This window comes from Oryzias latipes, chromosome 6 (assembly GCF_002234675.1).
Source record: "Oryzias latipes chromosome 6, ASM223467v1".
Classification (NCBI taxonomy): Eukaryota; Metazoa; Chordata; class Actinopteri; order Beloniformes; family Adrianichthyidae; genus Oryzias; species Oryzias latipes.
In genome coordinates this window covers 30727940-30745703 of record NC_019864.2, presented here as the reverse complement: position 1 = coordinate 30745703, position 17764 = coordinate 30727940, and the positions used below count along the sequence as shown (strand labels likewise).

General features: G+C 44.9%; 1 protein-coding gene across 1 annotated transcript in view; it reads left to right on the top strand.

Annotated features, from left to right (window-relative positions):
- Nucleotides 1-239: 239 nt before the first annotated feature.
- LOC105354303 (neural-cadherin-like) overlaps nucleotides 240-17764 on the top strand; it is a 130843-nt gene continuing 113318 nt past the window's right edge. Inside the window, exon 1 of the mRNA XM_023956114.1 lies at nucleotides 240-1884. Within this exon, the coding sequence (XP_023811882.1) occupies nucleotides 879-1884 (1006 nt within the window). The 5' untranslated portion in view covers nucleotides 240-878. The remainder of the gene's footprint in view (nucleotides 1885-17764) is intronic.

The following is a 17764-nucleotide window of genomic DNA, read 5'->3' as shown; positions in this document are numbered from 1 at the left end:
CACAGAGAGGTGAGGTGGTATCTGGTTCAGGCACCCACACAGTCTGATTTTCTCTGGGGGTTTGGCACGCCAACACAGCGGGACAATCTGAATTTGAACTCCGATGCGGAAAAACATATGGAGCCAGTGAGCGTAGGATGTCTTAAATGATCCTGTTTACGCAGTGAAACAGCTCACATCCTTTCATTTGCATTTATATGGATGCATTCGGCAGTTTTCTTCCTGAAATTAGGAATGAAACGCGTGACTGAGGCTGTTCGGAAATGCGCCATGTGGTCTGGGAAGCGAAGATTCAGACTTGCAGACGCCGGGTCACGGGTTCAGCTCCTCTCAGGGAAGTGCTGAGGATGAGTAATTCCCCCTTCAGCAGAAGAGCGCGCTCTTAGAGGAGCTCCTCTTATCAGTATTTGGAGAGTGTCTTACTTGGAACGTGACGCGGGAAGCGCAGCGGACTTTCTGGATGCGCAAATGATTTCCTCCTCTGTCAACATCTTTTTATGCTAATGGGGGGGTTATGAGCTGCGCGTGCACAGGCTCAGCTGCCGCGAGGAGGTGCGAGGCAGGGAACCTGATGACCACCACGCGGGGTGGGGTTCGCAGAGGAGCTCCGCGCGCCGCCACGCCCCCGCGCTTGGCGCTGTCCGGTGCTGTGGTGCTGAACACTGGATCAGAAAACGGCGGAGCGCCTTCTGCAGCGCCGTGGACCGCCTGCGCGTGCAGCCGAGAGGCTGACGACCCAGCATGAAAACGCCTAAAGTTCCGAGGGCTGTGGGGGAAGGACCCCACTGTGGAGAACCACGACGGAGATGCGTGTGAAGCGCTTCTCTCTTCTCCGTCAGCCTCCTCAGCCGCTCGGATGTGCGTAACTTGCCGCCAACATGATTTGGGGAATTCTGCTGTGCTGCCTTGTAACGCCGGCTTCTGGATCCCTATCTGAGGGACGGCTGCCTTTCTTCCACGGGCATGTTTTTGAGAACTCACCGGTGGCTTCCAAAGTAAACGGACTGAGCATTCCGGTGAGGCGCGTCAACGCGCAAAAATGGTGTCCAGCCTCCCGGATGCACTTCAGATTGTACGGGAACGGGAGCGAAGATTTCTGCGCGTTCGCCCACCACAAGCGAGGGAATATATTGCTCAAAACTTCCCGGGTTTTAGACAGAGAGCTCCGTTCAGAGTACCGACTGAGCCTCGGTCAGTGCTGCCGGACGTGCGCGTCGGAGTCTCCAGTCTTCGAGGTGGCCTCAGTAAAAGTGGACGTTTTGGATACCAACGACCACCAGCCGACTCTGCTGTCCGCTTCCAGCATCCACATAAGTTTGGATGACACCACCGCTCTCCGCAGTGTCATCTACAGTCTGGAGGCTGCGGACGAGGACGGCGGGAAGAACGCGGAGTTGGCGTTTGTCTCCGCGCCCGCAAACGGCTCTCTCTACGTGGTCCCGAAGACCGGGGAAGTTTTGCTGGTTGACTCCATCCTGGGGCGCGACTCCACGATTAAAGTCTACGTTTACGCCAGGGACCACGGATGGCCCCCTCTGACCAGCCGCGCCGTGCTGATGACCGTGTCTCCGCGCCGGTGGGAGACCGGGCGCAGCACGGCCCGGTCTGAGGCGTCGCCGAGGGCAGGGCGCGCGCCGCGGGCGCTGCTCGACCCCGGCACCGTGATGACCCTCAACGTCTCCGAGGACGTTGGCGTTGGCTCGGTCATCGTGAGTCTGAATCCCACCAGGTTTCAGTCCGCCGCCTACGAGCTGATCTTCCCGGAGCCAGAGGGCGCCGCGGTGTCCGTGGGCCGAGACAGTGGAGATATCACCGTCACCCGGAGGCTGGACCGGGAGGCAGAGCCGGTGGTGGAGCTCACTGTAAAGATCCAAGATAAAAAAGGTGCGTTGAGTGACCCCCCCCCCCCCCCCCCACACACACACACACACACGTCACACACACACACATACAGCCTGTGGGGGTAGCAATGGACCCCCCCTTCTGCCTCAATGCCAGACTCCTTCATCAAACCTGAGGCAGCCGCTGCCCCCGTGGACTCACTCCACAGGTGCCCTCACAGTAATAATAATACTACTAATAATGAATTTTATTTATTTCTAGACACCCAAGGTCGCCTCACAGATAGAAAACTCATCACCTTTCCAACATGTTCATTATGTTAACTTTGAAAAAATGTCCAGAAGTTTCATAAAATGCAAATATTTGAGCAAGTGTTAAAGAGCAGGAGCTCCTTTCTCCTTCTGAGGACTTCCCATGGACCAAAGTCTGCCCTTGATTGACATAGTTTGCCCCTGTGAAGTTGTTTTCAGCCTTAATCCTTGCAGAGTGGCAAACAGGCAGAGACCCTCTTCCTCTCATCTGCTGGTATTACCCCTCTAATCCTCCTCTCATTCACTCTCTAGTCCCGGGGATTTGAAGTGCTGGCTGCTGCAGTCAGGAAATCTCTCAAATACTTGAAGGAAAGGTGAAACATCACATCACCCCAGTCTTCTTTTTGTTCCTACAAAAGTTTGAAATGGGAAAAAAGTCAACGTGGAATTGGAATGATTTGCGTTTAATTGAGGCGCACGGTGTGCAGGAAACAGCGTGCACTGTTTTCACTCGAATTGCTTGCTGCTGCTGCGTTTCACAGCATGTTCTAGATTGTAATTGCATGCCTGATTGGGATACATTCTTGCAAAGGGGCTTTCAGGCTTTCTGCGTTCCTTTTTTTTCTCTCGGAAGGTGAAAAATAGACAAATTTGGTGTTTTTTTCCTTCCTTCAGGGATGAGTAAAAGAATTCATCAGCTGTAGTCTGACAGATATTCAGATACCTTTCTCCATTTTACCTCTCTCCCCCACAAAACTCTCCTCTGATCAAAGGCCTGACACGTCCTTTATCCTGCAAAGATGGCTTTTTAGACACATTCCTGATGGGAATCTAAAAGCAGCGTTTTCTCTGCTCATCTCGTTCCCAATCCGTACATACAGCTCTCCTAGTCCATTTCAGGTATTATTTCATTATTTGCTGAGGTTGAAGCTGATCCCATGTGTCATTTTACATGTGGGTTGGTGCTCAGTGTCAGAGATCAAGGCACCGTGTGCAGAGACGTGTTTGTGAGTGTCTTTTTGTTTCTTTGGGTGCATGTGAGGCTGCATAATCACATGAAAATGACCAAAGGCACAGCAGAAAACCTCTTTCCATGAGGCCCCATGGGTTGCCGTGTTTTGACTTCTTCTAAAAAGCCTGCTCTCTGTGGCACAGAGCTGTCCTTGGTGCTGACAGTCACCTGCTGAGTGGCAGACGCTGTCAACAAGCAACACTTTCCTGCTTTAGTTTAGGAAACTCTTAAAAGCACTACCTCACGTTAGTCGTTCAGTCTTAGTTCATTCTTAAGGCAAGGATAAAAATACAACAAAATACAATTTTAGTCAGATTAGTCTTAAAAAGAACAGGGTAACAGCGTTGAAACCACAGAAACCAAAACAAAAAGAAACACGAGAAACAAAAAAATCTACCGATACGTTGTGTCAGTGAAACAGATTAATGATAAATAAATACGTAAAAATGATATGCATTTCCTCTTGACATGTGATTTATTTGTTAAACAAAACAATAACTGATGAACATTTTACATGAGAATAAATTGGATCATAGCCATCTGAGAAATTCTCATTTCTAGTTTTAATTGCAGGTTTTTGCAGAAATTAATTGCTGCAACGATACCAAAGACTTTTGACTTGTCTTGGACTTGCAAAAAAGGAAATGCATCTTTTCCCGTAGATTTGGATGCTCCTCTGTTTCTGAATTGAATTTTTCTTTCTACATTAATGGAGTTGAGGCTGCACCAGTAAAACTGATAGAAATACGAAACGGTAGATCTTATGTTCAAACAGTGTCAGGAGTTCCTGGGTTTTTCTGGTTCTTTTAGGATCAATTGTTTTATCCCAGTTTTAAATATGTTTTTATGACCCACTGCCTCATTGGTACTGCAAAATGTCTGAGTTGTCTGCAGTTTGAAAAATTTCATACTTTGGATGTTGTAATTACACTGGGTGAGCCACAAGCTCTCTGACGAGCTCTCAGCATCATGGAGGGCAAGGGAGAAGGGATTGCCCTGTGCCGATGCCGAAGCAGCTGGTTGACCCAGCATGGTGGCGTGACTGTCATGGTCTGGATCTGTTAGCTGAAACTCCATAAAAGGGATGAAATCCTATGTACCAAAAAAACAAAAACCTTTCTCCAGTTTTTCCCCCCACCATCCCAGTTTAGCAAACGTTGTTTTTTTGTAAAGTCTGTGTCAAAGATCCCATTTCTGTGCTCCAGTATGAACTGGAACACTTGTGATTCATTTTTTGCTTTTTCACTTCAACATTTGCTTTCCGGCATAATTCTGAGGTTACAGAGGTTAAGTTTGGAGAGGGTCAAAGAAAATTATAATAATGATGCATTGCTATTAACCGCTGAATACGGATTCACTTAATGTCTACCGAAAGGATTTATTAGGTGATTAATGTGGGCACAAAAAGCTAATCAGAGTGCTGCGAGGTTTTGGTGTGCTAATAAGTTTGCAGTTCGCAGATAGTGTTATGATTAGAACCTTCAGTAAGGCTGTTATTAGTGCTGTACAAAGGAGATTAAAAAGCAACGTTGACAGTCAGATGTAGCAGCATGGTGCACCAAAAAAGAAAAGAAGGAAAAGGAGTTTATTCTCTCCACGGGGCTCATCCCCACTGACTCACCCACCTGAAAGAACAAGCTCTTAGTCTAAAAACCCAGCAGTTGCTGCACCTTGAGGCCTCACGTGTGACATGTTTCACCATCGCAGCTTGTCACTTTCATCAGAAGCACTTGAAGGGACTTGTTCACATGGATATGTGATCATCAGCCAGACATGAGCCGAATCTTCCTCAGCTAGGACACGCGGAGCCTGGCGTGTTGTCAGCATCACGGTGATGCTTTTGATTGGAATCATTTACCATCACACTGCCTTGATTGGTATTTTCAGCGGTAATTGATCAGTTAATGCAATCACACAACATATTGTCACATTTGATTGTTTGTTTTCTCGTAATTACCGTCGCTCATTTCTGAAATACCTTATGCTTCTCATTAGCACCGCCTCAACTCTGCAATTCATTTCCGTTTTTAATTGCAAAATGTTGGAATGACTTTTAATTGTTCTTTGCTCAGAACTTGAGGGTTGATTTGTATTCACCTGGACCTGTATAAGTCCTGAAGCGTTTGCAGGGATGTGGACGTAGTCCAAGTACAGAAACGTGATAGACTGTAACCTTTTGACTGCGATCCCACAGAGCAGCATTTGTTTGTTTAAAGAATCCGCTCGTCCTGACAGGACCCCCCCCCCCTCTAATGCTAGAGCCATAATTAACTTTATGATAAGGAAATATGCAAACACCTAAAGTCCCGAAAGAAAACCACAATGTTTTTTCCCTGATGTAGCCTGTGGGTATCAAACTGTCTGAGAAAGAAAAGGATAGAAAAGGTAAAAGCTGTGGAAGTAGGCCATGAGTCATGACTCACAGACTCTGGTTATGCAGTGCTGCTTTGTGCAGAGAGAGAGTGGGACCTCTCCAGCTCTTCCTGTATAAGATTCTCACTGGCCCACAGAGGATGTCACTTTGGATTTGTGGCGGTGTTTTTTTTTTCCATTCTTGGTTGTCTCACTCTAGGAATCTTTTTGTTTGGACCCGAGTGGGGAATCCGTTGATGGTATTTGACCGGTTAAAAGGAGCCTTGGACAAGTGGTGCTGTGCTAAGTGGGTTGGAGTGGCTTCTCCCTGTCCTTTGTTATCTGTGGGCAGGCTGGTATTCAGTTTGCGGTAATCAGGCCTTCACAGCCTGTTTTGTCCAGGAAGCCTCTCGGTTTCTCCCCCGCATTCGCCTCTCCTCCCGTTTCTGTCTCCCAGTCAGCATCTCGCCTCTCTGCTGCCTTTAATCCAATTTCTCTTTTTCTTCCTGCCCCACCTCTCTGCCACTAAATATTCATATTTCCCCTTGTGATGTGTAAAGGAATAAGGGGGAGACTGTCTCACTTTTGTTTGTAATTTGTGGCTGAAGACCTACATGTTTGGGCAGAAAACTCTTCCACTGATGTGGCCACGGAGAGGAGGCTTCATTTTAATGTGAATATGTGTTTGAACATGATAACTGATCCTTTAAAAAAAAAAAAAAATATATATATATATATATATATATATATATATATATATATATATATATATATATATATATATATATATATATATATATATATATATATATATATATATATATATATATATATGTCATCAAACAAACGGTTTTTGAACACAGATACGGAGCTTCGGGTGTCCAGATTACCAGAGAATCTCAGATTCCTTTCTTCAGATGACTGTGTTGCAGCTGTAACTCGCCGGCAGCATTAGATGTCTGTTTGTGGTCTCATGCATCAAATGCACGTCTCCGACATCCCTGCAGACAGCTCTCCTCCCAGGATCTGCTGATACGCTGGTCTGCAACCACCTTTTGGAGGAAAGGAGCCGGTTTCAGAAAGAAACTGAGCGTTGCTCTGCATGTGGGCGAGGCTTCTGAGGTGGATTCCAAACAGTCAGAAGGACCATTACAGACAGCAGTGCTGAGGGCAAAATCATGGCTGTGAGGCTGTGAGATGTAAAGAGCCAAAGGTGAGGAGGTGGAGAAGAACAGCAGCAAAGAAAGAGGATGGAAGGGGTGTGTTAATACACGTCAATGCGTTTGACTGTTTTTTAAGCTTCGTTGAAAACACCGAAAGGCCAGCCGGATGAGACACGGAGCGATGTAGAGCGCTGATGAGAGGTCAGCTCGGTGAAAAGTAATTGTCAGATGGTTAGAGGGCAGAAGCGAGGTACTGTTGGGGCAGCAGGAAGGGAATGAGATGTGCATGTTCTCTAGCCTGTAGTGCAGAGTGGATGGCTGCAGGGAACAATGGGGTTGAGAAAAATATGGGGCTGTGAAAAGGCTAAAGTGCACTCGTATTTGTCTGAACAATGTTGCAGGGCAGAGAGAAAGAAGATAAGAAATATTACCTGTCCTCAGGAATGGAAAAAGAGAGATGAAAACACGGATGGATAGATAGAAACACACAATTTATTCCAAATAACATTGTTTGGCTCTCCTCCATGTACCGTCTGAGTACTTATACTATGGTGGTACTGCCAACATTTTCAAGTCCAGAAAAGTCCTCCATCATCCTAATAAGAGCGACATTTGTGAGGCTCTACGTGTTCAGAGGGTTTCAATTTGTATTCTTGGCATTTTTTCCCATTTCCTTTTCCCAGACATGAAAATGTCATGGTCTGTGCGTTTCGTTTTATTCCTTTCTGCTTTTGTCTAGTTTTTTGATCTTTGCATTTTCTCGGTTTAACTTTTTATATTTTATTTATTCCATCTTTGTGCACCAAGCTTTTCAACTCGTCTGAACTCCTGATTGGTCATCACTGCTTTGTTTCTGTTGGTCTTCGCGTTTTGGCTTTTTCCTTTGGGGCTTCTTACGGGAAAGAAAACTTTTCATTTCCTTATTTTTCTTATTTAACTAGATGAAAACAAAATATATTTTTAAAAAGTGACTCAACAAACATCCAAGAAATAACATCAAACGCACACATGCATGCATACTTTAATATTTGCAGTACATAAATGCATATACATGTACAGGTATTTATGAGTATTCAACCACTTTTCATCATCGTTAACCTCACTTGAAATACTATCTCCTTGCAAAACATTTGAGTGTCTCTGAATCTTTAGTTTAAGTTAAATACAAACTTTCAGCAGAACACAATGACACGGCTTCAGACAGCGAACGCTTTCTCACAGAGGAAATATGGCAATTCAGTCTTAAACACTCAGACATAATTTTCTATATTTGAATTCAAAAAAAAAGTTTACCCTCTATAAACAAACTGAGCAATTTTTTACCAAAAGAAAAAAATATTTTAATTATAACAAAAGTGCAAAAAAACCTCTGTATTTTTGAGGTTTTGACTTCAGTTTTCCAGACTGTTTACTTTAGACTGTGAGACTACATGATGGGTTGGTTGTCAAATAAGCATTTGTTGATTTAATTTAGAGCCTTTTTCTCTTTTCTCTTGATTAAGTTACAGTAAATTCAGCTTTTCCTGGGTTCTCTTTCATACCGGGACGTCCCATAAACCTTGTTTGAATAGGTGAGGAGTTCTGATAAATGGCCCGTCTTGCACACATGGGGCTCTCAGAACAATCCAGACAGTGAAGGGGACCAAACCGCCTGAAATGTTCGCGCAATTCCAACAGCTGCTCTTTTGGGGGCGATATTTCCCAAAGCCAGCCCAGAGAGGGAGGAAAAAAAGCACAAAGAAGGGAAGTGAGTCCTCTGACTGACCGCCATGTGTTCAGTAAGTACCTGCACCTCCTCACTGATGGGACTTTTCAAACCTTTTAGGGTTTACAGGGTATTCCCCCCACCCCTCAAATTTACTCCTTTGTGGTCAGTTTTCTGTCAGGATTGTGTGGAACCCAAAAAGACCCAGACAGAGGAGTTAAACCCAACAGGGGTTTGGTGCTTCTCTGCTGGAGAAAACTGGAATGGGAGCTCCAAGCTGCTGGAGGCACAGGACCCTCCAGAAACAGGAAGTACTTAAAAGTCCATAACGAGACTCTGGCACTGTGTCTGACTTCCTTCACTGCTCTCTAACCCAGGGGTGGGCAAATATGGCCTGTTAAACTTTTTAATCTGGCCCACCATAATAGAAAAAATTATATTGATGACCTTTTTTAATGTTTCATTTCCCTGTCTATCTATCTATCTATATGCCCAGGCTATGTCCCATCAAAGTGGGGTAGCCTAGACAGGGCACACATTCTTAACTCCCTCCTTCAGTGTGTGTGTGTGTGTGTGTGTGTGTGTGTGTGTGTGGGTGGGTGGGTGGGTGGGTGGGTGGGTGGGTGGGTGTGTGTGTGTGTGTGTGTGTGTGTGTGTGTGTGTGTGTGTGTGTGTGTGTGTGTGTGTGTGTGTGTGTGTGTGTGTGTGTGTGTGTGTGGGTGTGTGTGTGTGTGTGTGTGTGTGTGTGTGTGTGTGACTGGTCTAAGGATTTCCCTGTAATTCTACATAAATTGACCTTTGCTTAGGTGCAGAGAGTTACTCTGCATTCATGTGGTTTTGGAAGGTTTGTTGTTTTTCTGACGTTCATGAGTGTTTTTCGAGTTGGAAACACAGCCGTTCTCAAAGTTAGCATTTTTTCCCGAAGGACAGAAAACCATCAGTGCTATTGGCACTAAAATGAGAACAAAAGTCACAGTTTTGCGATAAAGACTCTTCAATTCTTAATCAAAATTGCTGCGTGTTTTCGTCCAGACTTCATGTTCTTTCTATCTCTAATGAGGTGGATTACCAAAACACTCCATGAATCACCTCCTGGTCCGGTCCTTCTGTCAAATTTTAGAACATCACATCATTTCCAAAATAAAACTTATGATCATTTTACAAAGACCTTTGTGAATCCACTGTGTTCTGTTGATGACAAATGGGATGATTAATGACAAATACATTATGTTTTTGATCAATAATTGCTAACCTAGTTATTCACAGAGACTTTCTGGAAATTTCCAGGACACTGGATTTTGGAATTGTAGATTTGAACACCTTGACAAAATGCAGAACGGCCTATAGAGTGCACTAAGTAGTGAGAAGTGAGGGAATTTGGACCCAACCTGGATTTTCTGGGTTTGAATTTCCAGGTCTTTGTAACACTAGCCACTGAAAATCAAACCTACTGGTGTGAATGCATCCTGGAAAGAGTCAAACCTGTTTTTTTCCCTTTAAAATACAAAAAAGATCTATCAAGCTTCAACTATGTGTTTGATAATCTTAGATATTTGCAACCAAATGAGGTGGTATTGGTATATACATCCAAATATGGTCATCTAAACCTGTAGAATTGTCAAAGCAGCAAAAACTATGAAGTGTTTGATCATTTTAACTAATGGCTTGTCTTAAGACAGACAGTTGTCAGAGTAACTCACGGTTCTAAATGAACCAATCAAAAGGATGAGTGATGCTGGTGTTTTCATGAAGGGAGAATCGCTGCAGTTAATGAACATAACGGATCGTGACATTATGGTGACAGTGTGCGCCGACGCATCTGCAGACATGTATCATCCATAAGGTCAACGCTTTAAACCTACATAGGAGTTCAGAACGCTGAATCCTTAATGCCATGACAGCGAGAGGAGGGGGAAGTGGCCGAAACACAATTAAAGCCAAGACACTGAATGAGTGAGGATGACTGTATATCCTGTCTGATGGAGGCAGAAACTTCATCCTTCAACACACATCTGTTAGGTTGTTGCGTGTGGGGAGATGTGAGAGCCGCGTTTGGCAGCGCGCTTTGAGAACAGTCATGGTGGCAGCGAGTTTTTATTAGGCCAAGCGTCTGCATTATTGATGCCCATTACCTCAGACATGGTCAACTCTCTACATCGTACAGCGGCGGGAGCTGTCAGGTAAATGTCTCGCTGACCTCCAATCGCTCCAATCGCACAGATTCCGCGTCTGCCTCCGTGCAACCCGATGTCTTCCTTTTTGATGAATGAGCGTGACTCACACATTGTACACGGAGCTTATCGCCAGCAGAGAAGGTTTGCTTTTATTAAATCTGAACCAGGGCGTGCAGACACAAGCTTAGTGGGAGACAAAAGTTAGACGGTTTTGTTGGTGTTGTTTTATCGTCCAGTCCTGCAGTGTCCCCCAACCCCACCGGGCCACGGACTGGTACCGGTCCAAGGGACAGCTGGTACATAACGGGAAACCAAATGACCCACTTTTTTCTGTTTTATTTCTAATCTGATTCTGAAGGAAGTTTCTTTAGAACTGCTGCTTCTGTCCACCTTATCCGACTCGTTCTGGACGCATGTCAAGTCGCTCAATCACGTGTAGATTTAAACGGCCCCGACCATTAATCTGAAGCCTCTAGGCTAGAAAAGTTAACCAAAGAAAGAAAAGAAAAGAGAAAACAAAAGAAGAGCCTTCCGCTTCCAAATAAAAGCCAGGAGTCTTTACTCCAAATGTGGTTTTATTGTGACACTTGTTCCCACAGACCATAAAATTTATGCAGAATATTCTGCATCCGGCTGTCTAATGTTGCAAGGATGCTGCTGATAAAGTTCTCATGTATTATATTGTTACTATTTTAGGGACCATTTTGTTTTCTTTTTCTTTTTTTGATTTATCTGTTGAACGAGGCTGAAGTTGAGGTCTGATTTTATTTTTTTCAGCTTCCACTTTGACCGCCACGGATTAAGGGAAAAACTAGATCACATTTTGATGGTTCCCATGAAATCTTGGAACAAATAAAGTTTGAAGCAGCAGCAGATATTTTTCAGAGGATGAAGATAAACTTTAGCGTTAAACGTTGAAGGAAACTGGAGACAAATAAAGAAAAAGTGTTTGGATGCTCGCTTCAGGCTCGTACAGGCCGGTCTGTGAAAATATTGTCTGATGTTAAATGGATCTGAAAAAGGTAGGAGACAACCTCACCGCTGCGTTCGGGGTTACCTAAACGTGAAAAGATTTGTGATGAACACAAAAGCCTTTGTGTTCACTGGCTGGGTTTTTATGCATGTGCTGCGTCTAAACTTTTTGTTCCGGCTTTGCTTCGGCATGCCAGGGGTCGTCTCTAAGTGGCATTTCCCTGGAGAGCAGCATTGATTTGGTGGTATTGATTAGACTGGAGCAGTTTTGCTCTCAGTCTCAAAACATCACTTTATACAACAATTTATATGTTGCTGAATAGGCTGTGACAGAGGCTGGCTGATAGTTTACCTACTCGTGTGATGGAGTCGAGAGGCTGATGGAGCCCTCCTGAAGCACTTTAATGAATCAGCCTTCAGACAGGCCCGCCTATAGGCCAGAATGAAAAGAGGAAAAATCTGAGCCATGTCATGGGAATTCAGTGCTTGTGCTTATTTATCTATATAGGCTTGTATTTCTCAAACTTGGGGCCCTGTGGTCCAATTAAGGGAGAATAACAAGGGGCGCTTCCCTGCTGTTGGTGGCCCAAAGAGGTGCTGCTAAGCACGCAGGATGAAGACGAGTTTAAAAGCTGGGCTTGGTGAAGTGTGAACGCTGAGACTTTTAATGCAGTGCAGAAGATCACATGGCTGGCCAAGTTGGGTAGTGAGATGTTTTGACAGGCCATGAACTTTGCTTTGGAGCAAAGCACGCACACTGCAGAAACGGCGGTAATTGCGAGGCACCAATTTGCACAGTGAGAGCGCAGCTTTTGTTGGAAACATTCAAATGACTGCCATGCAAAAAAAGAAACATGGTGGAGTGAAGAGGCAGACTCTGCTGGATTTTGGGCTGACTGGGGATCAAAAAGGCTGCACAGAAATCTGGGCAGGCCGCGATGGTAAAATGTTTTTGAAGATGATGTCCATCTCGTGCTTCAATCAATTTCAGGAAGACAGCGAGACAGAACAGCTCCATCACTGCCAGAGGATTGCTGATTACAGAAGCAGTTGTCTTTGATGCATAGAAAATGTAGTGCCTCTCAGGGCTGATGAGCATCTAAGGGAGAGCGTGTGCTCTTGTGTGGATATTTTAAGCTGAGAGTCCGTCTCTGTTTGAGGAAACTTCAGTGGCATGGAAAGAGTTGCAAACAAAAGAACTAAAGACGACATTTTGCTTCCTGTTTTTGCGGCTCGTCTCCGGCCGTCGACTGAATGTCTTGGTGAAAGTCTTTCCTTCAACATGTTTCTTCCACGCGTGTTTTCACCAGCAGACAGGCTTTCTCGACAGGACAAACCTTATGGTCCGTGCCGTCTTTATAAAGCGGTGCGATAGATGTAGTGGTGATGCCGTGATGTTGTCAGCTGTGGCAGCTTTGCCAGAATAACATACACTGAGGTCTTTCATGCAACACGTTTTTACTGCAGCTTTTGCAAACTCAATTATTCACAGTGTGACACGGTTACTGAAGGAGAAAATGCTGAGATGGAAAGAGTTGATCTAAAGTTTTACTCGTCCTTCTCCCATGGAGAATCTGTTGCTTTTAGACCTTGCCCAGACTTTTACTTATAATTTCCACCTTGTGATTGCTTCTGGCCTTTCTTCTCCAACAGCTACCTAATTTCAGTAATCAGTGGCGTAGCTGCGCAGTTGTTTGTTGCTGGATGTCTGCATTTGTCGCAGGTGGAAAAAATGGGGGGGCTTTGTCCCCGGTGAGCTTGTCTCCACATTTGGGTGATAGTTGTGCTTAATCCCTCTGATGGAACAGTACTGTTTTGAAAATAATGAGAAGAAGAGATTATAATCATCCGGCGTGAACATTATCACGGATCGGAGGCATTAAGATTGATTGGTATTGGCCTCTGATAAGCTTCTTTTATTATTATATTTGCAGGTTTAGTTTTTTTAGTGCAGTTGGGTTTTGGGAAAGTGTGATTGGTCGGGTGGGGTGGGGGTGGGGGGATTAAACACTTGCTTTTGTCCGACCCATGGCGGGTGATAAACACGGATCTTCTTTAATCTTGCTGGACTGCTCCTAATGACGAGAGATGATGTTCCACATGGGACACACTGCAATCTGGATTAGATATCTAAATGAGGACTTTATTCTCACCCCCCACCCCATTACAACAAACCAGAGAGCAGTCACATGCTGAGTTGCAGTTTAGTACATGTGACTAGTGTGCAGATCCATGTGGCTGCGCACTGCGGACGCTTGATAAAAACTCGTCCTGGTGTGTTTTGTGGGCGTGTCTCCACACGCAGGCAGGCTTCATGTCGGGTAAACTCAGTCCAGCTAGCTGCTCTGCATTAAATGCGCTGCAGTGTGAATGCATTTGCAGTCTGGATCTTCTCTACCTTTTGCAGAACAGATAATGATAGGTGGCTTCCAGAATGCCTCCCCCTCTGGTGTGCTAAACAATCACAGACCCAGGTCTGGTTTCAGTGATAGATTAACGCTGTCTAACCCACACACTGGGCCTTGTTTTCCCATTAAACTTGTGCAGTAGCCTCTGTTGCTTCTGCCTGGCGCCGGTGCCGTGCTCGCATTGGTGTGTGTTGGCATCGCTGCCAGTGCATGGGCTGTGTGTGATTGTTTGCCTACAGACGCGTTTCTATGGAAAGATATCAAAAGCGCTCCTTGTACCACCTCCATCAATCACCAACTCACAGGGAAATTGAGAGAGGGACGGAGGATAGAAAGAACGATGGAGGTCACCAAAGGAAGCGGCATCGGGAGACGAGGAGGCTGGGAGGACGGGGGGAGAATAGAGGTAGCAGGCAGCAGCTGCTCTGATTGAGCTGGGTACTGTAGTTTATATCCTTTAGAGATAAGGCCTCCAAGCACTGCTCAGCAGCTTTTTCCTTGTAGCTTGAACTGAGCGTGATAATAAGAAAGCGTGAATGGGGCAAATTGAATTAATGCTGCGGCACACCGTTAAAGCCCCAACTATAATGCATTTTAAAATCCTATAATGAGGAGAGAGCTAAAATAATTTCACACCCCAGTGAAGAAAATGGCCCTGAAACAGATTCTGGGCCTGGCTGACACCACCAGCGCTTCTGTCATTTCATGTGACTCTCGGTGCAGCGCTGACTCCGTACTTACTTCCACCTCCCGGGGGGCCGCAGCCGGATGAAAACAAGGTGAACAAAACGTTCAGAAGCCTCCGACAGGTGCAGACTTTGGTCAGAGCAGGAAGCGGCTGCTTGCCTGCTGATGTCTCACTCGGGCCAGTTTTACAGCGTCGGGGTAAAACAGCGTTTCAGAGAGAGCACATCTGCGATGGAAATATTCCCTCATTACTCTCCATTAACAGCCCATTCAGCGATGGGGACATTGGCAGGAGTTGGACACCATCCCGCTCAAGCCTCCACGCGCGCGCGCACGCTTTCACAGGCCGTGTTTATGCAGAAAACGCACACAATGTGGGCTTTTTTCAGGAGCACTCTTGGTATTTTTCACTGTGCTAGCATGCTCTCAGCTATCCTTTCCTCATCATTAGAGTCACGCTGCCATAAAGCTGAAATTACCTCTCCATTATCAAACCATGGAAAGAAAAGAAAGATGGCACTCTGACACAGTTCCACCAACAGAACGGCGCTGATAGAAACTAATGACTAAATGAAAGGCTCGGCCGTAAACGGTGGACCTTTCTGTATGGAATGACGAGGACATTTTCTTTCCTCCTCCTTATCTCCTGTTTCCTTAACATCAGACAAAGAGCCAGTTGACCGGTTCCCAGAAAACACCGAAGTTGATGGTTTTTCAGCTTTGTTGTGTTTCTTTTACTTAACTGTAAAGACCCATGTCGATGAAAATAGTGTTTTGGTGTTGCATTTTTCTGATGATAGAGGACTTATGTGAAGAAAATTTAGCTTACAACTAGAAGGAGCTGCATTTCCAGAAGAAAGTTCAGGGCTAAATGCTGAATTGCTAAATGAAAATAATAATAATAATAATAATAATGGATTGGATTTATCTGCGCTTTTCAAGACACTCAAAGCGCTTACATTGTGTCCATTATTCATTCACTCCTCATTTATACTTGGTGACGGTAAGCTATGGTTGTAGCCACAGCTGCCCTGGGGCAGACTGACAGAGGCGTGGCTGCCATTTCGCGCCTACGGCCCCTCTGACCATCACCGGGAGCATTCATGCTCATTCACACACCAGTGGAGCCACACTGGAGGCAAGGAGGGTGAAGTGTCTTGCCCAAGGACACAACAACACTTGGCTGGTGGGAGCGGGGATTGAACCGCCAACCCTTCGGTCATTGGACGACCCACTCAACCACCTGAGCCACTGTCGCCCAACAGTAATAATTAGCTAAAAAAAGAAAAAAAAATGAAAGAAATGATCAAAGTTGACCATAAATCAAGCAAAAACAGCACAATAACAAAATAGATATGTTTGGAAAAATGCGAGCCTAGGGTATTGAATCAGCAAAGTTGTGCACCGCAGCTCACGCCATGCCATGACACCACCAACCAGGTACAGTGGACAGGACATACAGCGGGGAAAATAAGTATTGAAAACGTCAACATTTCTCTCAAAAAACATATTTCTATTCGAGCTATTGACATGAAATCTTCACCAGATGTCGGCATCAACCCAAGTAATGCACACATAGAAAGAAATCCAAACATTTATGTCCATAAATAAAGTGAAATGGCACAGGGAATAAGTATTGAACCCGCTTACTGAAATTTATTTAATACTTAGTGCAAAAACCTTTGTTGGTGATTACAGCCTCAAGACGCCTCCTGTATGGAGAAACCACTGGAATACATTGCTCAGGTGTGATTTTGGCCCATTCATCCACACAAACTGCCTTCAAATCTTCAAGGTTCCGGGGGTCTCTTCTGTGAACCCGGATCTTCAGTTCTTTCCAAAGATTTTCAAATGGATTCAAGTCTGGTGATTGACTGGGCCATTCTAGCAGCTTTATTGTCTTTTTCTCCAACCAGTTGAGTGTTACCTTGGCTGTGTGCTTGGGATCGTTGTCTTGCTGAAAGATCCACCCTCTTTTCATCTTCAGCAGCCTGGCAGATGACAGCAGATTCTGATCAAGAATGTCTCAATACTTTTCTCCAGTCATTATTCCTTCAATGATATGAAGTCTGCCAGTACCACATGCTGAAAAACAGCCCCACGCCATGATGCTCCCACCTCCAAACTTGACTGTTGGTATGGTGTTTTGGGGGTGATGTGCGGTGCCATTTTTCCTCCAAACATGTTGTGTCTCATGACATCCGAACAGTTCAATTTTGGTCTCATCTGACCAGAGTATCTTCTCCCAGAATGTCATGGGTTTATCCAAATGTTGTGTCGCAAACTCCAAAGGAGCTTTGTGGTGGACCGAGCAGTAGAAGGCAAGGACAGCAAACAATTTAATCAAAAATATTGAAATTTAATTTTCAAAATGTGTAAATGGGCAAAAATGGGCCCTTAAAAGAGGTCAAAGCAACAAAGTTAACTCAAGTTTTTAAATGTAACAGAGGACAACTGAACAGACAAACCAACATAATTAAACTGACCTCCCTAATTGGAAACACAAGGGAACATATATAGTGGCTGATCAAACCAACTAGACACACAAGGGGGAACTTAAAGAGACTAAGACAAACCACAGAGAACAAACTAAACTAATGCCCAACATGTGATAAATTAACATACACAATGAATGAAACTAAGGACCATCAAAATGGAAACTAAAGTAAAGAAACACAGAAAGAGTTCCTTGTCCACTGGGCGATGGTTCAGTCCAATTAGCTGCCTGCTGAATATAAGGCCTCTGCTGACTGGGATGCATTCTTGTGTCAGGCCTGACTTGATTTTCCAGCAGCAGATGGCAGCAGCAGCAACAATGGTTCCCCTTAGCACTGGTAACTCAAGCAAATCATCAAATTATAAAAAAGTAAACTGAAGCATGCTAATAAATGTTATCAAATGTGTGTGTTATGTTTGAAAAAGAAATCCAAAGGTATATGCAAAAATAAAGTGAACAGATATGTAGGGTGTGGTGCAGGATGTTACTGCCCTGATGGGGTGGCAGTGTAGGCAGCCACCACACTCCCCTCCCCTTCGGAGCCTTCATCAGGAGCACGAGAGAGATAGTCTGCGGTGATGTTGTCTCTCCCTGGGATGTAGTTCACCTTGTATCTGTAGGGCTGCATGGCGAGGTACCATCTCGTTATCCGGGCATTAGTGTCCTTCATCTTCTCCAGCCATTGCAGAGCCCTGTGGTCG